The sequence below is a fragment of the Pteropus alecto genome, unplaced genomic scaffold (genome assembly GCF_000325575.1).
Source record: "Pteropus alecto unplaced genomic scaffold, ASM32557v1 scaffold76, whole genome shotgun sequence".
Lineage (NCBI taxonomy): Eukaryota > Metazoa > Chordata > Mammalia > Chiroptera > Pteropodidae > Pteropus > Pteropus alecto.
This window is the reverse complement of record NW_006443138.1, coordinates 15117305-15142018: the sequence shown is the minus strand read 5'-3', so window position 1 is coordinate 15142018 and position 24714 is coordinate 15117305. Positions and strand designations below refer to the sequence as shown.

General features: G+C 32.4%; 1 protein-coding gene and 1 non-coding gene across 2 annotated transcripts in view; both read right to left on the bottom strand.

Annotated features, from left to right (window-relative positions):
- Positions 1-24714, bottom strand: part of PTPRQ (protein tyrosine phosphatase, receptor type Q) — a 214476-nt gene that overhangs the window by 84239 nt on the left and 105523 nt on the right. The window contains 2 exon segments of the mRNA XM_025040984.1: positions 20208-20477; positions 23402-23543. Of these exon segments, the coding sequence (XP_024896752.1) occupies positions 20208-20477; positions 23402-23543 (412 nt within the window).
- On the bottom strand, positions 21150-21268 carry LOC112472319. The gene has a single exon (XR_003043618.1). It is a non-coding gene; the product is annotated as a 5S ribosomal RNA (ribosomal RNA).

The following is a 24714-nucleotide window of genomic DNA, read 5'->3' as shown; positions in this document are numbered from 1 at the left end:
CCTTTGAGAGGCTGGAAGTATGGTCGTGACATTTCCCTTTCTTTTAAGTCTGCCATCAATCATTCCTTCTATGTTTCAATTTATCTTATGTAGAGTTTACTAAGCAACTAGACATGGAAGGAACAAGGGATGCATTAGGTATCCAATGAACTGGAGAAGAGGAGGCTACTCTTTTCCTATTTCAGCAAGAGAGATGACTACATACCCATGGTTCTATAAAGAACTTTCTCCCCTGATCCAATGTTTAGATTTTAGAAAAGAAGACTTTAATGGCAAACTCCATTGCACAGTAAAAATTTCATCAGGTTAATATTGGTCCATAGACTGTAGTATTCTCCAAATGAGTGCTACAGAGAAGAAAAGGTCTAAACAGGATAGTACTTTAACTTGACAAAGAAACAAGATCCATGCCGAGTTACTTCTAACCTGGCTAAAGGAAGAGTAGCAACAATGTGACAGATACAGTGAAAGGCTTTGAACAGATGCCCAGTGTCTGATACATGTGGGCACTCAATAAGTTTTGACTATGTGATTAAACTATGTTTCATTAAAATAGTCTTTTAGTTTTCATGCGGTACAAAATTCTGTCCACATGTATTTAGAAGGATGAATCAGAAATAAATCTTATCTGAGGCCAAATATGTAGTATAACTCATAGACAACTTTTTTATGCAGGTCTACCTCAGAGTCACTCATATATGACCAGCAGTAACCCTCATTTATATCCAGTATCTTCTCTTTTAATGATCTGTGTGTTGAACTAGACTATTTCAAGGCAACTGCCCTATTGAATTACAGATACAAAAAGGATTACACTCATTTTAGCATGGAGAATCAGATTTCCATTCTTTAAGAATGACTAAAAACCTCAGACTTTTTCTATCCACAGATGGTACTAATTTGAACACATCATTCCATGTTTCCTGGAGTAATCACACAGCTTGCTTAGATTTTCTAAACATGACCGAACTGTGATGAAGTGATCAACATTCACTGCCAAGGTATTCCGTAAATTACATTTTTATTCATAAATTATGCTTATCGGTGAAATACTTTCATCATGACTGAAATGAAAGTCTGTAGATCTATATAAGTAAAATCTGTAACAGGTTTAAATGCATGTCAGTTTTAGTGACTAGTAGATTCCATTTAGAGGATAAAAATGAGTGTAAAATGTAATTATTCTCTAAACTTCTGAATATCAATTATTAAAAGTTGCCAGCTTTCATGATAGGATTCTGATGGTACTTAATCGACTTCTCTCTGACCTAGTTATATGCTAACATGGAAGAGAAAGTTTCCTTAATTCTTTGTTTATGACTACATATTTTTATCTTCAAGCACAGATATACTCTCTTTTAAGTAAAATAGATGTCTAAAAATTTATATTTATAAATTATATTTATAAAACTTACCAAAGTATTGACACAATCTCATAGTTTATTAAGAATATTTTTATCTCTACTAATTTTAAATAATCTACAATCCTTTTAGAAACACAAAGTACAAATATGTGATCCAAGCATACACAAATAAGAGTACAGTTTACTAACACTAACATAGTATGGATCAATATAAAAGTAAAAATTTCTGTAAAGTTCATTTCAAAGAAAACTTCAGCATACTCAATATGAATTTTGCATTAACTTGATTTAATCAATAACATTTCTTGGGCATTCACATTGAGTTGTATGAACAATTATAAGTCTTAGGACATCAGCTCCTTTTCATACACATATGAAAAGTTAGCTAATAGAAACCAGCACAAATAGGTGATGCCAAAGGAGAAGATCTGGGAGCTATAATGTGAAGAAACGATTTAGGATTACTAAAGGTATGGAAAAAAAGATGTTTAAGATTGAGTATGTGGAGAGATATATAAAGGGCAACAAAATGTCAAGGGCTGAAAAGTATACAAGAGAAAAAGAAAGTCTAAGGAAGCAATTTTAAAAAGTGAGCCATCAAATATGGTGTTATTAAAAGGCATTAAAAATTTGAGAGATGAGTTTAGATAACTATTTTAGGCAATAGAGAAAAACGGATTAATTGTTAAGTATAAACTTAAAGAAAAGACTGATCCTCCATATAGATAGTTATTAGAAAAAAGTAACCTGGAGCACCACCTGGCTGCCTCCATAAATGACACACCCAAAGGGCAGACTCAGCAGGCACCATAACCCTGCTAAAGCTAATCTTGCTCTGTAGGGTCAGCCCCTGCACAATCGCTCCTCCATTGTAGTCATGGCCATCCTTGCACTCAATCAGCCTAAGGATCAATCCCTCCCACTGATGTGCAACAGCAATCAAGGATTAACTATAATAGGAGGGTGCATGCAACCCACACAAGGAACACATACAATGTATTTAGCTTAGGTGACTAGGGAGACTACACATTTGGGCCTCATAAAACACCTACTACATAAGGCCACTGTACTAAGACCAGACATAGAAGCTCTACTTAACATATAGAAACAAACACAGAGAGGCAGCCAAAATGAGGAGACAAAGAAACATGTCCCAAATAAAAGAACAGAACAAAGCTCCAGAAAAATAACAACAAAATGGAGACAAGCAATCTATTGGATGCAGAGTTCAAAATACTGGTTACAAGGATGCTCAATGATCTCAATGAGAACTTCAACAAAGAGATAGGAAACAAAAATGGAGAGGAAAGCATAAAAAAGAACCAGTCAGAAATGAAGACAGCAATAACTTAAAAAAAAAAAAAATACATTACAGGTAATCAACAATAGATTAGATGAAGCAGAATATTGAATCAGCAATTTGGAAGTTAACGTAGCAGAAACACTCAATCGAAAAAGGAAGAAAAAAATCCAAAAAATTGAGGAGAGTTTGAGGGGCTTCTAGGACAACATCGCACATATCAACATTCTTATCATAGGAGTGCCAGAAAGAGAAAAGAGCAAGGAATTGAAAATCTATTTAAAAAGTAAGGACAGAAAACTTCCCTAACCTGGTGAAGGAAACAGACATACAACCCCCAGAAGCTCAGAGAGTTCAAAACAAGATGAAGCCAGAGGGCCACACCAAGACACATCATAATTAAAATGCCAAAGTTAAAGACAAAGAGAATCATAATAGCAGCAGGAGTAAAGCAGTTGGTTACCTACAAGGAAGCTCCCATAAGACTCAGCTGATTTCTCAACAGAAACTTTGCAGGCCAGAAGGGATTGGCATGAAGTATTCAAAATATTTCACGGAAAGCAAGAACCTAAAAACAAGATTACTCTACCCAGCAAAGCTACTATTTAGAATTGAAGGAAAAAGAGCCTCCCATACAAACAAACAAAAAATACCTGAAGGAGTTCATCGTCAACAAACCACTATTACAAGAAATGTTAAAGGGACTTCTTTAATAAAAAGAAAAATAATAATAATATGAACAATGAAAAAGCAATAACTACATATCTAGCAACAATTAGTTTAAATGTAAATGGATAAAATGTTCCAACCAAAGATATAGTTTGGCTGAATGAATAAGAAAAGAAACCTCTGACATATGCGGCCTACAACAGACTTACTTCAGATCAAAAGACATATGCAGAGTAAAAGCAAAAAGATCAAAAAAGATATTTTATAAAAATAGAAACAAACAAACAAAGCTGGAGTTGCAATAATTATGCCAGACAAAAAAGACTTTAAAATAAAGGCTGTAACAAGAGACAAACAAAAACCTAATAATTCCACCTCTGGGTATTTATCCAAATAAACTCAAAACACTACTTCGAAGGGACATGTTTATCCATATGTTCACTGCAGCATTATTTACAGTAGCCAAGATAAGGAGGCAACTTGGGTGTCCATAGTGAATAAATGGATAAAAAGGTAGTACATATATACAATGGATATTTACTCAGCCATCAAAAAGAATAAAATCTTGCCATCTGCAGCATCAAGGATGGACCTAGAGGGTATTGTGCTACAGAGAAAGACAAATGTCATATGATTTCACTTATACGTAGAATCTAGACAATAGGATAAACAAACAAACAAACAACAGAAACAAGCTCATAGATACAGAGAGCATTTTGATGGCTGCCAGATTGGGGATGGTAGGTGGATGGGTGAAGGGGGAGAGGATCAAGATGTACAAATTGGTAGTTACAAAAAGTCATAGGGATGTAGAATATAGCACTGGGAAATTGTGTATTGTAATACCTATGTATAATATCAGATGGGTACTGAATTTACTGGGGTGATTGCTTTGTAAGTTATATAAATGTCTAATTACTGTGTTGTACACCTGAAAATAATATAATATTGTATGTCAACTATAATTGAAAAAATATAAAAAATAAATAAAAGTACAATATCTGAAATGAAAAATTCATTAGACTTGTTTAAACCCAGATTAAAGATGCCAGAATACAGTCGATCAACTTGATGACATATAAATAGAACTCTAATCTGAAGAACAAAGATAAAAAAGTGAAAAAAAAATTAATAATGTCTCAATCACTTAGGGGATGATATTAAGAAGTGTAATTGGAATCCCAGAAGAATAGAATAAAAGAGGACAGAAAAATATTTTAAAAAATAATGGCCAAAAATTTCTAAAATTTTGGAAAAATATTGATTTACCAATACCAAAAGCTAAACAAACCTACAGCAAAACAAAGGAAACAAAAACCATACTAGTTGTATCATTGTCAAACTGCTTAAGGCAAATATAAAGACAAAAATCTTGAAAAGTGTTGGAAAAAATAACATTTCTCACACAAGAACTCATGACATAAATGGCAGCTGACATTTCATTAGAAACAATGAACACTAGAAGACAAAGGAATGACATCTTCAAAGTGAAAAATATTGGAGATGGGGGAGGTGAGACTCTATCAACCTAGAATTTTATATCCTTCAAAATGGAAGCAAAATAAATCTATTTTTCAAATAAGTGAAATCTGAGAATTTGATGCAAGTATACCTACACTAGAATAAATTCTAAGTTCTTTAGCTGAAAAGGAAATGATACTAGATGCAACTTATAACTACTGGAATAAATGAAGAACACCAAAATAGTAATTAGATGAAAAAGATATGCAGTCTTTTCTTCATTTAAATGTCTACTGGCTCAGTAAGTAAAAATAATACAATAAATTGTGAGATTTACAATATACATATGTATAATATTTAAAATACATAGATGGCAAATGTATGGCAAAAACAGCACAAAGTATGATGAAATTTATGGAACTGTACATCTGTAAGTTCATATATTTTATGTGAAGTTTTACGATATTAATTTAAGTAAATATGACAAACTAAGGAATCATATTGTAAACTCTTGAACAATTGCTAAAAATAATAAAAGAAAGTTTAGCAATACATTAGAGGAATTAAAATAGAAAGTTAAAACTACTCAACCCACTGAAAGGCAAAAAAGAAAGAACAAAGGAACTAAAAAAGATAGGATAAATTGAAAACAAATAGCAAATAGTAGAACTAAACTCAACTAAATTAATAATGACTTCAAATATAAAGATTAAATGCTCCATTTAAAAGCCACAGATTGTCAGACAAAAATGAAAGATCCAATTATGTCTCCACAAGAGACATACCTTGCTGTCTATCAGACGCAGTTTAAGTATGAAACAAGTAATTTAAAAGTAAGGATAGAAAAATATATACAACGCAAACAGTAAACCAAAGAGTGCGGGTCTATATTAACACTAGACAAAAGAACCTTTAAGATAAGGAGTGTTCCCAAAGACAAAAGAGGGCAGTTTATAATGATTAAAGGGTGAGTTAAGAAGTTATAAGAATCATAAATATGCATGTGTTTAATTAAAAAAACTTTGAAATACATGAACCAAATGCTGAAAGAATTGAAAGAAGAAATAGACAATCCACAATTATTGTTGGACATTTTAATGACCCAAAGAAGAAATTTCAAAAGAAATTAGAAAATATTTTATCTGAAAGTAAAAATTCAAAATTTGTGATATATCATTATTAAAAAGAAATTTATAGGTATAAATTATTATATTTGAAAGGAAGAATGGTTTAAAATCATTAAAAGTGAAATAAGCCAGACACAGAAAGATGTCTGCATGATCTCACCTATATGTCAAATCTAAAAATGTTGAACTCATAGAGACAGAGTAGAGTGATGGTTGCCAGGGACTGGGATGGGGAAATTGTGGGACACTTGTCAAAGGGTACAAACTTTCAATTATATGAATAAGTTCTGGATAGCTAATACACAGCATGGAGATTATACTTGAAATTTGCTAAGAAAGTATATCTTAAATGTTCTCACCACACACACACACACAAAGGTAAATATGTGAGGTAATGGACAGATTAATTAACTTGACTGGGGGAATCATTTCAATAATATAATTCATATATATTCCATATATATTCATATATATTTCATAAATATATTCATATATATTATATATATAAACCTTAAATGTATATACAATGTTTACTTGCTAATCATACTTCAATAAAACTAAGGAAAAGAGATAGAAAGCAAAGACAAAAATAACCATGATCCGTATTTTCAATATAAGAAGACAGAAAAAGAAGAGCACATTAAAACCAAAATATTCAGAAGAAAGGAAATAATAAGGATTAGGAGTCAATGAAATAGAAAACAGATAAAAGTTGTTTCTTTGGAAAAATTAATAAAACTCATAAACACTTATCAAGCCATGTATAAAATGATAATGCATCTGAACAAGTATAATCTGTCCCAGGAATGTAACAAAAAAAAAAATTCATGTAATTTACCATAGTAAAAGAATAAAAGAGAAAAAAGTATATGGTCATGGACATCTACAGAAATCCTACAGCAAGCATTGTACAAAATGATGAAAGACTGATGTTTCTCCTTAAAAGTAGGAACACTGCAAGAACGTCTGCTTTTACCACATCAATTTAATATAGTATCAGAGAGTCCAGCCAGTGAAATAAGGTAAGGGGAAAAAAATCATAGAGTTTAGAAAATAAATAAAAATAATGTTAATTGTAGATGAAATGGTATTTTTAATATAGAAAATTCTAAAAGATTATATTTTTAAAAACTTTTAGGACTAATAAGTGAATTGCAGTTGTAGGAAACAATATCGATATATAAAATCAATTGTATTTCTATATTCTACATCAAACAACTGGTAACTAAAATTAGAATAATTCTGTTTAACATAAATAATATTCTGAATAACATAAAAATTAAATATCTAGAAATAACATTAACAAAAGGCATGAGAAACTCATTTGCTGAAAAGTACAAAAAGCCAATGAAGGATATTTGAGACTAAAAATAGAGAAATACACCATTTTTATTAATCAGATTAATTAATATTGTTAAGATATCAATTCTCCCCAAATGCACATATAGATTCAATGTAATCCCAATAAAAATGTCAGTTTTTTTAGAAAGTTAGCAAGGTGATTCTCATCATAAAATTTCCATGGAAATGCAAAGAACCAAAACAGCCATAAAGATCTTAAAAATGAACACGTTTTCAAAATTTATACTATCTGATTTCGAGATTAGTTTTAAAGCTCCAGTGATCAACACAGCATAGTATTATCACAAAGGTAGACAAAGAAATCAATGGAATAGAATATATTCCATTAATGCATTCAAGTGCATAGGGTCAACTAATGTTGAACTAAGCTACCAAGGAAATTCAAGGAAGAAAGGGAAGTTGTTAAATGAATAGTTTGGGAAAAATTGAATAGATATATGAAAAAAACTTTAAATCATACTTCATATTACACATGCACATAAAATTAGAGATGAATTATGGATATGAATGTAAAAGTTAAAACTATAAAATTTCTAGAATAAAACACAGGATTTCTTCCTAATCTTGAAGTAGGTAATGTTTCTTAGGAAACAAAATGTACTAATGTGGACACAAATTGACAATTTAGATTTCATCAAAAGTAAAATCATGTGCTTGTTAAAAAAATAGAAAATCAAGTCGTTGACTGAGAGATAATATTAGTTACACATCTATCTATTAAAGGACTTGTATCCAAAAACGAGGGGAGTAAGGGAGGTAGATATGGGTAAAAGGGGTCAAATATATATGGAAGGAAATTTAACTTTGAGTGGTGAATACACAATGCAATATACATGATGCATTATTGAATTGTACACTTGAAAATCATATAATTTTACTTTAAAAAGTCACCATAATAAATTTAATAAAAAATAAATACATAAAATAAGAATTCTTATAACTCAATACTAAAAAGAAAAACAATAAAAAATGTGCTAAGACTTGAACAGAAATTTCCTAGAAGAAGATAGGACAACCCTAACATTGCACATTCTAACATACTTAAATTTCTGTTTCTATGGTTAAATAACACCTATCTGTCCAAAACAGGGATTAAAATTTGTTACCATTATATATTACCTATGAGTACTTGCATAAAGTAAACTTCACTGCTAGCTCTTCTCTTGACAAAAGTGCTACATAAATACATACATGTAGATCATAATTTGTAACCAATCGTGTCACTTCTTTTAAAGCCTATCATTGATTGGTCACTGTGCATCTGTTATTTAGTTCATGCATAGTCAGCAAAGCAGGTAGTTATATTGCCTCCTCATCCCTCATGTGATATGTTACATGTCCGTGTGCATGTGACATCTTGACCAACAAAGATGGCAATAAAGCAACAAAAGTGATAATGCTGGAAGTGAAATTTGAATTAAACATAAATGCTGTTTTAGAACTAAAACCTAACCACAGAACTATTGATATTGCTGCCTTTTAAGAAACTTTAGATATGCAGCCAAAGGAACTTAGTGAAAACAAAACTTATAGACATAAATGAGAAAAGTGGTTGCAATGAAAAAGATGAAGGATAATGTCCCAGAAGAAGTAATGCCAACAAAAAAACCCATCATATTAAGGGAACTTTTAGAGAACATTATGAAGAAATAATGTTATATTTCATAACATTGAAAATGCAAAGGATAAAATGTTGGAAGTTGATCCAAACTTTGAAAAGGATATAAAAATTTGCCAAGTCATAGAAAAGGTGCTCTCTCTGTATTGTAACCTAAACAATGAGAAAAATGAAGCAACCACTCTTTATAATTTTTTTTACAAAGAAACCAAAAACTTTCTCAATATTTCCAACATTTTAAATTACAGTGTACTAAATAAATATTGGTTTTGTTATTTTTTTCATTTTTCTATGTATTTATAACTGACAGCAAGAGTTTTTAACATAGTGTCAAAATTTTTGAAGACCATAGAATATCATAATTTTTATCATGATTATGAAAATTGCTTTGCACAGATTCAGTTTATAGTCCCATACTACCACGTAAAGCAAAGACTGCTTGTCTTTGAATGGTCAATAACCATGTTAAAGAATTTAACATCATCAATATCGCTGAAATAAAAATTAAACTTATAAAAAGATTGAAATTTTTTTACATCAATTAGAACGTCTGAAATTAAAAATAACACAGATTCTGCTGGTGCTGAGAAGTAATTAGAAAAAACTCTCATACATTGCTGTTGGGTATGTATTTAAAATAGTACAACCACTTTAGAATACTGTCAGTTTCTTGAACAGTTAAACATGTATCTAGGCTATGACCCAGCAATTCCACAGAAAAAAAATTTATACAAAAATATCTATAGCAGTTTTATTCATAACATTTAGTTTGAGACAATTCACATGTCCATCAAAAGAAAACAGACACAAATAATGGGAGAGTCACATGATAGAAAATGACTCAGTAAAAAAAAAACAAATTACGGAAACCCTCAACAACATGAGTTTCACAATTATGTTCAAAGCAATAGACCAGACATAAAAGAGTACATATAGCACAAGAATAACTAAAACTAATCTATGCAGACTGAAATCAGGATAGTGGTTGCCTTGGGAAATAGGTGTGCAATGGAACTGTCTGCAGAAGACGGAAATGTTCTGTATGTTGCTGAGTGGTGGCTGCATGGGTGTGTGCCTTCGGAAAAACTCACCAAATTGTACATCTAAGTTCTGCGTACTGTGTATATGAAATAATTCCCCATCGGTAAAAGATGAAATGATAAAAACATAAAAAGAAAAAAGTTTTCCCTAAAAATGTATCAATAATATTCAAAATAAGTCATATATTACATTTATATAGAAATTTAAAATACTAGAGGGTGATACTTTCTAACAAATAGAAAAAACAATATGTCTATCTTATATATCCATACTAGAAAAGAAGACTTACAGGATTAGTCCAAGTAGGTCAACAACTACTTTCAACTATCTTTTGGTAAGTGTTTCAACTGCAGGCAAAATTCCTTACAGTACATCTGAAAATAACATTCAATCTTACTTTTAGGGAGCATGTTTTGTACAGTTAACCATTTCTCTGTAATAACACCTTAAATAAAAAGTTCATTTTAAATTTCAAGTCTAAACTTTAAAAATGTTAGATCTCTCATACACAATAAATATTAACATAGATACATTTTAAAAATTACAAATAGAATCTTGGCTTTTAAAAAATCCTATCTAAAGTAGGCTAGTTTAATTAGTAGGAGACTTCAGAAAATTGGGTTACTGATTTTTAATATATTCTTTAATTGGTGCAGATTTCATTATTGCGATCTATATAAAATAATATTTATTCTAACATTGCAAATAGTGTTAAAGTAATAATTCTTCATAATAAGGTATCCAGGCACAGAACTAGTAGGTAATTTTTTTCAAGGTTTCAGTGTATAATAGGTCATGAAAATTCAAGTTACAACGATGACATTAATATACTAAGAAATGTTACATTTTATTTGAATTTTGAAAGTGTTTAATCATATAATGGCTGCTATTTATGCATGTCATATTTATAGAATAGCTTCTTCTACAAAAGTTGATTTTTTTGTAATATTTGAAAATCACTATTTCACAAATTATTAAGAATAATTTGCACAACCTTCTATTTGTTCAAATTTACATTCATATTGCCTTGATTTTTAAACTGTCTAAATTAATGTAATATTATTAATAAAAATTTAAAATTCATTTATTCAACATTTTGAGTTTTTATACATTAATATTTTTCCCCGAAGTCTATACTCTTATAGAAACAACACACATTCCTGAAGTTCACACACAATATATTACCAGAAAGAAAGAAAGAAAGAAAGAAAGAAAGAAAGAAAGAAAGAAAGAAAGAAAGAAAGAAAGAAAGAAAGAAAGAAAGAAAGAGGACTTTAGCATGCACACACACATGCTTAATTTACTTAAAAAGGGAAGTAAAAGAGAAGAAAAAAATGGGGTGAAATGGGGGAGGAGGTTGATATGTAAAGGCTGTTATGAAAAGTATCAGCTACAGCTGCATAGGACAGGAATGGAAAATAGTGTAATAAGATATATCCCAGTTCCTAAATAAGTTAATAAAAATGCTGCTTCAAGAACAGCTGGCTTTAGCTGGAGTTAGGATGAAGAAAAGAGTGAATGCCTGAAGTCCACTTAATGAAAGGTATTAGAGCATCAGTGGGGTCAAGGAGAATTACACAGAGTAACTCAAATTCATTTCTTACAAAAGGAGTTCTATTTAAAAGGACTTTTAAATTTATAACTTATAATTTGATACCTAAGACAATTTCATAATAGCAGGCATTATACCTTTAGAATTGATCCAGGGTAAAAAAATTGATACGTGCTTAGCACCTTTAAGAATTCCCCGGAATGTATTTTGCTTCAGTATTTTAAAGATCTTATCATGTTAACTCACAGTATTTTTAATATTATAGCTTAAGCACATATTTGATAATAAAATTTAGTTTTCCTGAATTTTAAATCCATATTTGGGGAAAAGTATGTATATGCTTACATTGTAAATATGTCTGCAGAAATAAATGAGGAAATTCGTATAATGGACCTGAATTTTCTCACTCCATAATGACTCTATTTAGAGATTGTGAAGTAATGGATAAAAACTACTCTGATTCCAATAAACACAAATGATTTATTGAATTTCTAAGGTAAGGAAGGCATCACAGGATCATAGAAAAAGTTCTGAATTAGTGAGTTTTGCTAATAATTAGTTATACCACACTAAGTAGACAACCTCTTTGCTTCATTTCTCAAGTTTGCAAAATGAAATGACTAGGTAAGGTTAGCACTGCAATCTAATGAAATCTAAAATTATTAGTTCTAAATTTTAAAAGGACATGAAGTAAATTTGTCTCATCATATTCTTACTAGTAGTCTCCATATATTACTTCATATGTACTGAATAACTTGATTTTGAATTGATGGATAAAAAGGTTTCTATGCATAGGTAGTAAACATATCTCATGAATGGAATTCTGCTTTGAAGAACACGGAGTAGATGTACTCTTCCTGTTCCTCTCACTAAGTACAACTAAAACTATACACATTAAACATAAAATAGACATAAGACGACTCTGAAATGTGGAGAGAAGAAGGCAGAGCAATAAGGGAACCCAGTACTCAAGGAATAACACAGTAGTGAGTTCCCTGGTTTTTTTTGTTTTTTTGTTTTGATTCATATATCCCAGAAGCCAGCAATCTGGAAATATCAACCAGCTCAGGACAAAAAAGTACCAATCAAAGCCTTCTCTCTCTAGCTAAAACAAAAAGTGCAGCCTAACAAGACAGAAAATTTTTGGATAATAACAGCTCCACCCCAAAAATACAGAAAATAAAAGAAACACTCCCTCCCATGACATCAAAGGTCAAATAGGGAAGCTAGTCTTCAGGTCTTAAGATACTGTAATGAAGTACCCCAACCATCCTTGATACGGTGAGGTCAGAGAAGACAAAATAGGGAGCCAGGAGTTTCACCCTTTCTAGAGGTAACCAGACTCTTCCATCATATCAGTGGAGAACGTATAGGGAAGAGTAATGAGGCTAGGGCCAGGAAGCCTCCTCAGGGAAGGCCTGCTTTCCCACGCCAACCCAGCTTCCTCCCCTTGGGTATCAATAGAGGCTGTAGGGAACTTGATTTCTACCTCCACAGGGCAGCAATGGAGAGGTGCCCTCCCTTTTCCTACCAGGGTGGTATCAAAGGAAACCACTACAAATTTAATGTCCTTAATAGTTATAGGGCTATTCAAATTATTTCATACTAAGTACGCTGTGCTTGTTATGCTTTTTGAAAAATTTTTTCATTTCCTCTAAGGTGTAAAATTTATGTGTGTAAAGTTGTTAAAATTATTCCCTTATCATCCTTTTGATGTCTGTAGTGTCTGTAGTGGTTTCATTACTAAATATTGGCAATCCGTATCTTCTCTCTTTTTTTCTTTGTCATGCTAACTAGAGGCTTGTCAATTTTATCATTTCAAGAACTAGCTCTTTGTTTCACTGATTTTTCCTGTTTTTCTGTTTTTAATTTCATTGATTTCTGCTCTTATTTTTACTATTCTCTTCCTTCAGCATGCTTTGGACTTATCTTCTTTTCCTTTCTTGATTGTAGTGCCTTTCTTAGACAGTTTACCAAATAATTGTCTAAAAATAATTTTGTGGCTGAAGTTTCTACTTAAGGCATCCAAAGTACGTATACCGGCTGTTTACTTTGTGCTTATTATTCTTTTAGGTCTGTATGTTGATCATTTCATTCATTCATTCTTTCATAATATATTCATTGAGTATCACTGTGTGTCAGACACATTTCTAGGTACTGGAAATAGAAAAGAAAAATTCCTGTCTACATGAAGCATGCATTGTCATGAGGACAGCTCCATAGGCAATAATACATATAATAGAGAAAAAGCAGAGCAGGAAAGGGGGAAGAAAATTCTAGCTGGAAGGAGGTTCAATCATAAATAAGTCAAACTCTTTTGAAGAAGTGGCATTTGAGAATAAATTTTAAAAGATGAAGGAGGAGACATATCTATATCTATCTATATTTATATCAATATCATCTATATCTATATCTCTATATATAGAGGGAGAGGGAGAGGGAAAATGCTGAATTGTAAAAGGACCTCATGGGCAACTGAAATGGTTGTGGAATTTATTCTTTGGTGACTTGGGAGGCTCAGTAAATATGTAATAAACAAATCTTTCTCGATCTAAAGAGAATACTCCAGTGTTTTAGGAAAATGGCCAAAAACAATCACTAATTTTAGAATTACTTATGTCATTTCTTACTCAAAATTTGGTGGTATCCAATTTTGCATGACATTATCGTCAAGCTTCTGCTGTAATTACGTAAAACTAAGAGAAGAGTAAGGTCCACTTTAGTTATTCAAAGTCTCCTCCTGCACTCTTGCCAATGTCCTCTACTCTAGTCATGCTTTCATTCCAGTTTGATCCCTTGTATTACATTGCTGTATTCCACAGTGTGTTTTCTCTTGCTTTCTTAGAATTCCTATTTACTCTCTTCTATCTATTAGTCTCACTATTTTTATGAATAGTGATGGTGCCACAGGGTGGTTCACCATGAGTGCATTAGCATACCCATAATCTTCAGACCTCCTTAACCCCTACCATCTGAAAAGGTCAAATAAATATAAAGATATTCTTTGACATGCACAGTTGAAGAACTCATAGCATAGCATATTGAAGAACAACAAAAAAGAGTATTTAGAAAACTTGGCTATTTTATGGATCTATGTCAGGCAATCAACTAAATATTAAGTGTACCTGGCTGTGAAATTCAAGGTTCAAGACCATATCATCATCTTCCAATTAGGTTACTGAGTCTAAGCTTCTCCTATAAAGCAATTCAGAAGCTACCAATGGGGTTTGTACTTAATTGCGTTACACTTATTGGGTATTACAATAATGGTGAGATTATTTGGTCATGTAGAGCAGAGATCACCAATGCCATTCAAAATTAAAACTTGGGTCTTGAACCCCCAAAACAGAGCCTGCACATAGTAAGCATTAAATAAGAATATACTGGTCAAATGTCAACCACACTACAAGTGTGAAAAATGTTTCTCATTTGACGTTCACTCTTAAGAAAAGTATTATATTTGAAACTTAAATCTGTATGAAAGTTATTTTATAAAATACTTGAATTTCAATTAGAATAGCAATTTCTAAAGAATAGGTATTTCTCTCTGATTTGTAACAGGCAACTATAATGGCTTTTGTGCTTTCAGCAATTACTGACTAGTAAGTAGAACATGTCAATTCACTTGCTTAAGAACAAATAGGATTGTGCAATTTTCCTGCATGTTTGACTTCTAATCTCAAATGAGGAGATGGATAAGGAGAGCAATGTCAGTGGGAAGCAGTCAAAGGACAAAGTGAACTCTTAAGTTAGTGAATTAATTTGCAACCCCAAGAAACACTTTTACCACCTCCACTCAATCTGTTAAATGGTACTTAAAAATCGTCTGAATTCTTATAAATTACATAAATACATTATTTTTAGAAAACCTGGTAAATGGTGATCAGATTTAGTCATAATGGCAGTTTTCCCTATAATCTCTGCACTGCTCAAAGAGGTCCACAAAATAGGGATCCAAATAAAGTGCACAACAAATACATGTCTTAAGTAGTTCTTAGAATGGTGGTCAAGGCTTTGTAGAAGAGGATAGAGAATTTACAGGTAAGCTATTAAATAGTAGAGATATTAAAAGAACCAAAAGTAGAAGAAGAAAAAAAGAAACAGGAAAATTGAACATATTCTCACTCAATCACACTGTATCATTAATATAATTGCAAGTTCAGTGGATTTCCAGTGGGTCTCTATAGGTATCTGATATCTCCCCTTCACAAAAAGCTAATAAAGAAATTAATGCAGAAAAGAACACTCCTAGAAACTATAGCTGCATATTTCACTTTCCCTCAATTAAGTTTTGGGCATCCGAAGGACCTAGATTACTCTTCTCTTTTGATTTTAAATTTTTGAACTTGGAAAAGCTTTGAATAAATCCGAACTGTAAAGTTATCTTCCAGAAAAAAAGAACAAGTTTTTAAAACTCAATATTAAATCACCACATTTACTAAGAGTTGAAAATAATATGGATAAGTGCATGCACTCTGAACTAATTTAAAATTCTAAAAGTTGTCTTACAGGCACGTGAACTTGTTATAAAATGTTTTTATTGGTACATGTGATCTATTTTGACATAAAATGCTATTAAAAGTACCAAGTTCGGGGGCCTTCATCTATATTTTCCCTTTTCCAACATATTTGACTGTGACAAGGGAACCAGCTTAGACACCAAACACTAATCTCCTCATAAACTCAATCATCATGATGCATGTTTAACTGTGCTCAGATATGACCAAGTTTACAGAGAAAAACACCCAATAAGCCCTGTAAGGAATGTTAAGGTCAGACACTAGTCAGTGAGAGAGTGAGCCAAATTTAATTTTACTTTATGTCAAAAATAAGCACAGAGTCAGTGACTCAGAGCTGCCTATACACTGTGACTAATCTTAGACTACTATAAATTACAAGTTTGTAACAGCTATAAAACTGTTTCCATTCTGAACAATGAATCTCCAGTTCTTACTTACATATCTCATCTTATATCTCATCAACAAACAATTCATGTGAACTCGAATGAAAGCAATTTATTTACCTAATAAATATTGTAATCATAAATATAATTGCATACTAGACCTGAAACTTAATTTTAAAGATGAAAAAACTATTTAAATATTTTGGAAGCTGCAATTAATGCTCATGTTTCATATGAACGACTTTCCTCAATTAAAAAAAAACTTTTATATTTGTCTGAGAGAAAATATCTATAATTTTGCCTGATGGAAATGTGAAAATAAAATATTCTAATGAAGTAAAAAGAAAACCTTATAAAAATTATGAATTTCATAGGGAAACAATTCATTTCTTTCTTCTACAAACATTTGAGTGGCTATAATGTCCAAGCTCTCTGCTAGGAACAGTGAGTAAAATGAAGTCAAATAAGATGTAATCCCCACAAGCAAAGAATTTACAATGGAATAGAGTGGTTCTCAATTTTCAGCACTATATTATCCATATGTTTTGTTTAAATGAAGATCTGTGAATCTTAATTTTCAAATTCTGATTTCATCAGCCTGGAGTAGGACCTCAGGGGTGTCCATTCTGATGTAGGGAGTCAGAAGTCCAAACTTTGAGAAACATTTGTCTTTAGTAGTAAGGGAATACATAGTACACCATACGACATGTCTAATAACTGCCTAATTTATTGATTTAGCATCCCTTCAAACTCCATCATGTGGTCTTTTACTCTTGAATTAGGATCCGAATTCAAATTCGAATTCTTAATTCAAGGAACTTTTACAAAGACCAGAAACTTAATTAGGTGGCTCTACATCAAGTGCATATATTGCACTTTATGTGTCTCGGTTCTACTAACTGAACTTCTGCTTCATTCCTGTGACTAAGCAGTCACCTTGAGTACCAGTGGACTCAGTAATAACTAGTCATTTTCCTTGTTTTCAGAGTCCCGATCCTCTCGTTTATCTTAGAATTATTGTGCTATCTTTTTTCCCCAGTTCTTAAGACTCACCTCCCGTCCAAAGATCAAGACTATTTTACCTGGTGCTAGACCACCCTGATATAGAACTCCTGCCTGGATTTGAACATAATTCCTTCTCCCTAACTCTGCCTACCAACGATCTGCTGCTGCCCACCCATAAGGAAACACTTGTCACCTGTTTCTGGACCTATCTGACACTGTTTGCCTGTCCTCACTGCTACACATCACCTGCTATCAAAGTTCCTAGGTAATCTACTCCAGTACTTCCTAAAAGGTACAGAGCACCAGATCACCTGGACAGATGTTTTAAAGTACAGGATCTTAGGCTTTACTTCTTGAGGCCTTGATTCAGCAAGTCCGGGATAAAGTCTAGGAATCTGTAGCTTTAAACACACATTTAAGATGGGCTTTTAAGAATAAACAACTTTTTTGGTGACATAGAAAGAGAGAAAGACAATACAGCTGCAGGAAGTAAAGCAATCTGATGGTAAAAAAAAATGTTGGGTATGTTTAAGGAAGATAATCTAATCAATTATTAGCCCATAACAGGTGCTTAATAATTATTTTTGAATTAAATACATAAAATCAAATCTGCTGAATAAATGAAGTGTGGCTACAGGCATCAGCTGTATGAAGAGATGTAGTGGAGGGACATATGAATGAAAAGCTAGACAGAAGCCAGATTCTAATTGGTGATGAATTCCGGGATGTATTTTGTAGACAATGAAAACAAGTAAAACATTTGGAGTGTTCTGAGCTTCTACACACTTTCATTATCACCTCTGTGTTTCAGATACCCAAATCTACATATATAATTCTTACTGTTCAGGTAATAAAGTTCAACTGCCAACATACGAATTCTCTAAATTGTGTATAAGATTACTTCAATCAAAGTAAGTGGATGGAGAGATGAGACTGGTGGGCAGGCTGGATGAGTATGGGTGATAAGGCTACTTGAGGGTATTATTACAGGAAGCAACAAGAGTCTGCTATGAAACTGGGGCAGTCAAGATGAAGAAGGGGCAAATTGCAGAGCCATGGTAGCGACTGAAGTGATAAGAGCTAATTATGAGTAGCAGAGATGGGAGATAAAAAGATTTGGTGTCCAATTTATTATAAAGAACAGGCATAGAAAAGTGAGAAAGAGAAGGAGAATTCTTGTAACATAGATTCTATTTCGAATATGTTTGGGGTTAATATACCAACCTGATCCTCAGTTGAAATTCTCTAACAATGTGTATGTGTGCATGCATGCATGGCAGTCATGTATGTGTGCATGAGAGAGAGAGAAAAAAGACAAAATACAGGAAAAGGTAGACTGAATTGATGATATAATGTTCTAGAGGAGACATGAGATTGAAACAAAATGAGCATCTATATTCCTGAGAGGAGAAAGGCAATGATATTGCTGAGAAAAGATATCTGGAGAGCGTAAATAAAGATATGGGTAAAATTTCAAGGAGAGCAAATCAATATCTTTGATATTATTAGTAAAATCAATGATAACATCAAATATGGATGATAATGGGAGTAAACTATGTTCAGAATGAGAGCTGAATTTTTTTTATGGAAAATTGATAGAGTGTAATCAAAGGAAGTATAGAAGACTATGGAGCACCTGGGAGAGTTAGAGTAGGTGAATTTATAGCTGAAAAAGGTAAAACCATTTCTATTTGTTTCTAGCACTGTTCATCAGCCAGTATCTGGTGAAGACAAACAGTAGGATACTCTCAGAGTTGAAAATCTCCTGGCAGATGAGTCACAATTACATGGTTCGAGATCTAAGGATCAAAGAAAAATGTTGAAATGCGTCCATTACAGCCAAATAGGGAGAACACTGAAATCTGAAGAAATGTTGCATTGGAAGGAAGAGAAGCAAAGAATGCTGATCGGGATGCTGAAAGCAGAGTGAAGGTATTGTGTCTCGAAGTTCTGTGGTTTACAGTCTCAAGGGTAGAAAAATGGAGTACAATTGGGTGATGTTGATTTCAAAAGGAGAAAGGAGTTCAAAGATGTTTCCAAGATAGAGGTGCTAGATGTGCCAGAGGTAAACAATTATGCCAATACGCACAGTCCCCATTGGGGAAAACCACCAGGAAGTGGTATTCTCAGGAAAGAATCTCATACTTTATATTCTCAGGAAAGAATCTCATACTTTATATGAGAAAGTATGATACTAGAGAAGGCAGAAGATGAAGAAGATTATGACATAGGACAAATCACTGTTAGAGAGAGTGAGAGTTTTCTTTGTAGACTAGGTCTTAGTGACCTGGATATTTTTGTTCAAATAAAATAAAAAACGAAGTCTGGTATAGAGAGTAGAAGTAGATTCAAGAGAGTCTGGCACTGCAGCTCTAGAATTCAGGGAAGCATCTAGAATTCCATAAAATCGATTAAGAAAAAAAGAGATATTCAAAAGTTTACATGTTTGTTCTTTATTTTAAATTATGATAAAAAGCATAATTCAGTAAGTTTGGATTTTGGATTAATAAAAAATAAATATTCGCGGAAACATAATAAAGCAGATTTTCTCTCTTTTCTTTCCTCCTTTCTGTCTCCCAGTAATGTAGAGAAAGATCAACATACTACACAGCTTAATACTCTGGTAACACATGGGATAAAAAAAATAGTATGTGTTGTAATTTTTAACATTTCTTTAATATCTTTGTATAAATTTGCTATAACGTTTACAAATGGTATTGACAAATATATGACACAATCTAGAACAGTTACCTGTTTCAAGTTAGTTATCTCTTTCAGATAAATTACCTGTTTCATATTGGTTACCTGTTTCAGGTAGCGTGCTGATGTTGCATGTTCTTTCATCACCTTCACCAGCTGAGGTTGAAGCTCTTATTTTAAAGACATATGAGGTATTGGCAAGAAGTTTCATGAAAGTATGCATGTGATCTTGGGGAGAGACTTTTGTAGAATTCCTTTCAACTGTTATCATATAATGTGTAATTATTCCATTTGCCTTTTTGGGTGGATCCCACCTCACTAAAGCTGACTGCCAGCTAGTTGCCATACATTGTATGTTCTGTACAACATCTGGAACTTAAAAGATAAACAAATGCCTAAAGTTAAAATTTATACGCATGTAGTAGATAAATCATTTAATTATGTGATTGTTAGATAAAATCATACGTAGGAATAGAGACAGAATAAAAAATTAACATATCAACCTTTCAATTTATGCTCAAAAAGTTCTTAACAAAGGCTGAATCAAATAGCAGTTAGCCTATTTTCTTTGGTATCTGTTAATCCTTACAATATTGAACCAATCACTGAATACTTTCCTAGGCCAAAGCAACAATCAAATCCTCAGATCTTCAGAAGCAACTCTATAGCTTCAAGCTCAGGCAGTGATTAAATCCTGTTCTCTATCTCTTCATCGAAAAGGAGCAGTCTTAGCAATACTTTATAATGAATCTTTTTATGCAAAATATAGATGCGGGTGTCTCCCTGATGGGGCACATCTGGGCCTAACAGTACTAGCAAACATGTAACCAATTTAGAGGGTTTGCTTTTACATTTGGAAGCCTTCTTTGGAAGAATCGTGAAGACCTGATTCCTCAGTACTTTTTAAAAATTGTTGGAGAGAAGATTTAAATCAGCTCTAGTTTTTTTTGTTTTTTGTTTTCCTTAGGCAAGGAAACCCTTGGTTGACCTCACCAATTGCAAGGACCTTGTCAGCTCACAATCCCTTATTCACTTATTTATGTTTTATGCCTGTAGCACCTGGTCTTCCTAGGTGGTCTCCCATCCAAGTACTAACCAGGCCTGACCCTGCTTAGCTTCTGAGATCAGATGGGATCAGGCCTGTTCAGGGTAGCATGGCCATAGACCCAGCTCCACTTTTTAATTCAGTTCAAGGTTGTTCTAGAACTTCCCTGAATTTACGTGGAAGTAACTCAGTTTCTCAGAGGTCTACTCTATCTGGTAGACCTGCTTAAAGAGTAATACTCCAGCCCACCAAAATGATTGCAGATTGAAGAGACTGGTTACTTCTCATGGAAATGTCTAATTATCTAATGCCCCCCAATGTTAGCATAGCTTTTCCTATTATGGTAAAAAGAGGATGCTAGAAGGAAAATTGGCACAGAGTCAATTCATGGATTACAGACAAGTAGTGAAAGGAAACAACTTGCTGTCATCATATAAAACAGTTATTTAAAGAAAACTCAAATGATTTTTGACTTGCCTACAGTTCTCTTGCCTGGCCTAAATTTATATCTTTACAAAACTTTCTTTTGCTATAAGATAAAGGCATCAGGCCTAAAGAAAAATACTTAGGAGATCAGTAGCATTTAAAATTTTTTAAAACGATAGTTTCTCGGCTAATCCAGGGTTCTGGCAATTAAACGACATTAATTATTTGCTTCTTTATTTTTAAAAACATATAACAATATTTTCATAAAATAAGTTAACAAGAGACAGTTGACAACTTGTTTAAGTTTAGTACATAAACCAGGATTTTGTGAGCATGTATTTCACTTACTCTATGTACCCAAAAGTGATTAATTAACCAGCTGATATTATAACCCTTAAACTTGAAAATTTTCTTTTGTTTAACCAATTAGGGCATAGAATTTTATGGAAATATTTTATTTTACTGATAAAATGTTTATTGGTTTACCAAGCACTGTCTACAAGATGAGCCTTGATTTTATTAACCTAATATGTGTATAAATTATTAAAATGCTTTTTTTCCCTTATAGGTTTAATATTTTTATATAGTATTACTCATTCACAGTATGTATTTCCTACAGTCACGTCCACCCTTCACTGGAGGTCAGAGGCTGAAGTTCTAGATCAGTTTCTTCACTAATTTTCTTAGCCCTTTTCATCTAATCTGCCTGAATAATGGCTTCTTCATCTATGAGATGGGAATAAGGGCAACAGTAACATTTTTTGAGCACTTATTGTATGTCTGACACTCTGACAAATGTCTTACATGGATCTTTTCAAATATTTTTCACAATAATCTGACGATATTTCCTTTTAATTAAGGATGTAGAGTTTCAGAGAAGTCGAAGAGTTTTCCCAAGGTTATTCAAGTACTAAGTCACAGAGCCTGGATTAAAATCCAGACACTGACTTCAGAGTGTACACTTTTATCCACTATAAATACTATTTACTTAGCCTGTCTTATAGGCATGCTATAAAAAATTCTCAGGTATCCATAAATTAATGCAAAAATTATTAATTTATCCATGAGTTGTCTCTAATTTCAATTTAAAGGTTTACTAAAACAAGAGGAAATGCATCCAGAGGTACAAAGAAGAAATAATCATTGACCAAAAAAAAAAAAAAAAAAAAGGTAAGGAAGACATGCCTTTAAACATATGGTCTAGCTGAGTGGCAGAAAAGTACATATCTAAGACACTATTATAGGTCATAAATGAATACTATTTAGCACACAAACAAAGGTGAGCTATGGCATGTATGTGACACATAGGTAAGTTGCTTAATTAGACCAATGGTATTTCATAGTCTTCATAGTCCACTCCAAGTTTTACAGATGGACTGTGGGAAAGTAGAAGCTTACATAGTGACTAGTGATCTTTAAATGTCACAACACATCTTCTGAAAACAATCATAGACATCGATTCATGAAAATATCACTCGGCCTTTTAAAAGTGACTACTGGTTCATTTCTTCTTTTAATTTTCCCAGCTATCTCAGATGGCCCTAAGAATTAGATAATTTTCACAAATATCTAGAAGCCTTCATTTTTTAAACTAGTCTTTTATTTCAACTTTCTCAAAAAGGAAAGAACATCTGTAAATATATACATACACAGATATGTATGTATTTTGATTGTAGACAAGACTCAGCCTTGCTTTAAAGCATTGAAATTCAATTTGCCTTTGAGTGGACTATTAAATAATGATACTTTATCACATAAACTGAGAAAGGAAAGGGAAAAGGGTTAAATATAAAATGAAATACTTCAGATTTAAATAACTGTGTCTAACCTGATTCTTGGGTTGTGAATTTCAGTATATTACTAAATTGATTGCCATTTCCAACTTTGGTAAAGGCAGATATGCTGACAGAATAGGTGCTGACTGGTTCCAGTCCAGTAAGTTTAGCTTCAGTTTGAAAACCTGAAATATTCTGAAAAGCAGAAAAAAATTCTTAGTCACAATGCATCATCAAAAATTTGTTTCTTACAGAAAGAAATATTTTACACATTGAAGTTATGCCTTCTATGTTTAACCTATGATTTAATAAGCATGAGTATTTTTAATTAAAATAAAACAAATATTAAACACTTTTTTCTGGCATAGGGTGTGCTCAACTGATGATTCACGGACAAACTGAGCACTCTCTCAGCCCTGAAGAATCTTGTAATTACCATTTTTAAAAAAAGCTAGATAATTTTGTTTTCATTTTACCTCCTAGATTTTTACTTGTAATTATACACCAATTACTTTCTTTAAATTTTTATGCTAAAAGTAAAGTCCCCAATTTAAATCCAATTTAGAGCTGTGATACTTGTTTTTTCTTGAATTCACCTAAATTTATTTTAAGTACCCGGTGACATTCTATGTAAATTAATTTATTCCTCAGCTACTGTATGCTAGGCACTGGGAATACAGTAGTGAATAAAACAAAATCTCTGCTCATCTGAAGCTTAAACTATGAGTTTTCCCAGATGACTCCTAAATTTCTAATTTGACACAATTCTTGGGAGAATGAGGAAAAAAACAAAACAGCACAATTGCCCAAGGAAGAATACACTTTCTCATAGAAAATTTTACCAGTAAGTATGAAATCTTTATCCAAGGATAATTGTCCTAACCAAGAGAGCAGTTATGGAAAGAGAAGACAAACTCTGGTATGGTATAATTTTAAGAATATTGCCTTATATCCAACCCAAATTTTAAAACACTTTCACTTATTTATCAAACATTTCGGTAGCAGAAATTTAGCAAGAATCCTAACTCTTGGGGTACTTACATCATATTTTAAATTACTCTCTTACAAGTCATTGACATATATTAAGAACTCACTATATTACACTATTTTCTTTCATTTTTTTTCACACTTTCTATGTATAAAGCATACTGTTAGATAACCAGGATATTATAAATATATGTAAGACATAGGCCTTGTCATCAGGAAATTTTTATATTAATTAGAGAAATTTATAAACAACTGCTTATTGAGAAGAAATTAAACAGTGAGGGTAATTTTGATTTAGATTAGAAGGGACTAGTACCCAGGGAAATGACTGAGTTTATAATGAAAAGTGTGAGAGTAGCATACTGAATGGCAAACAGAT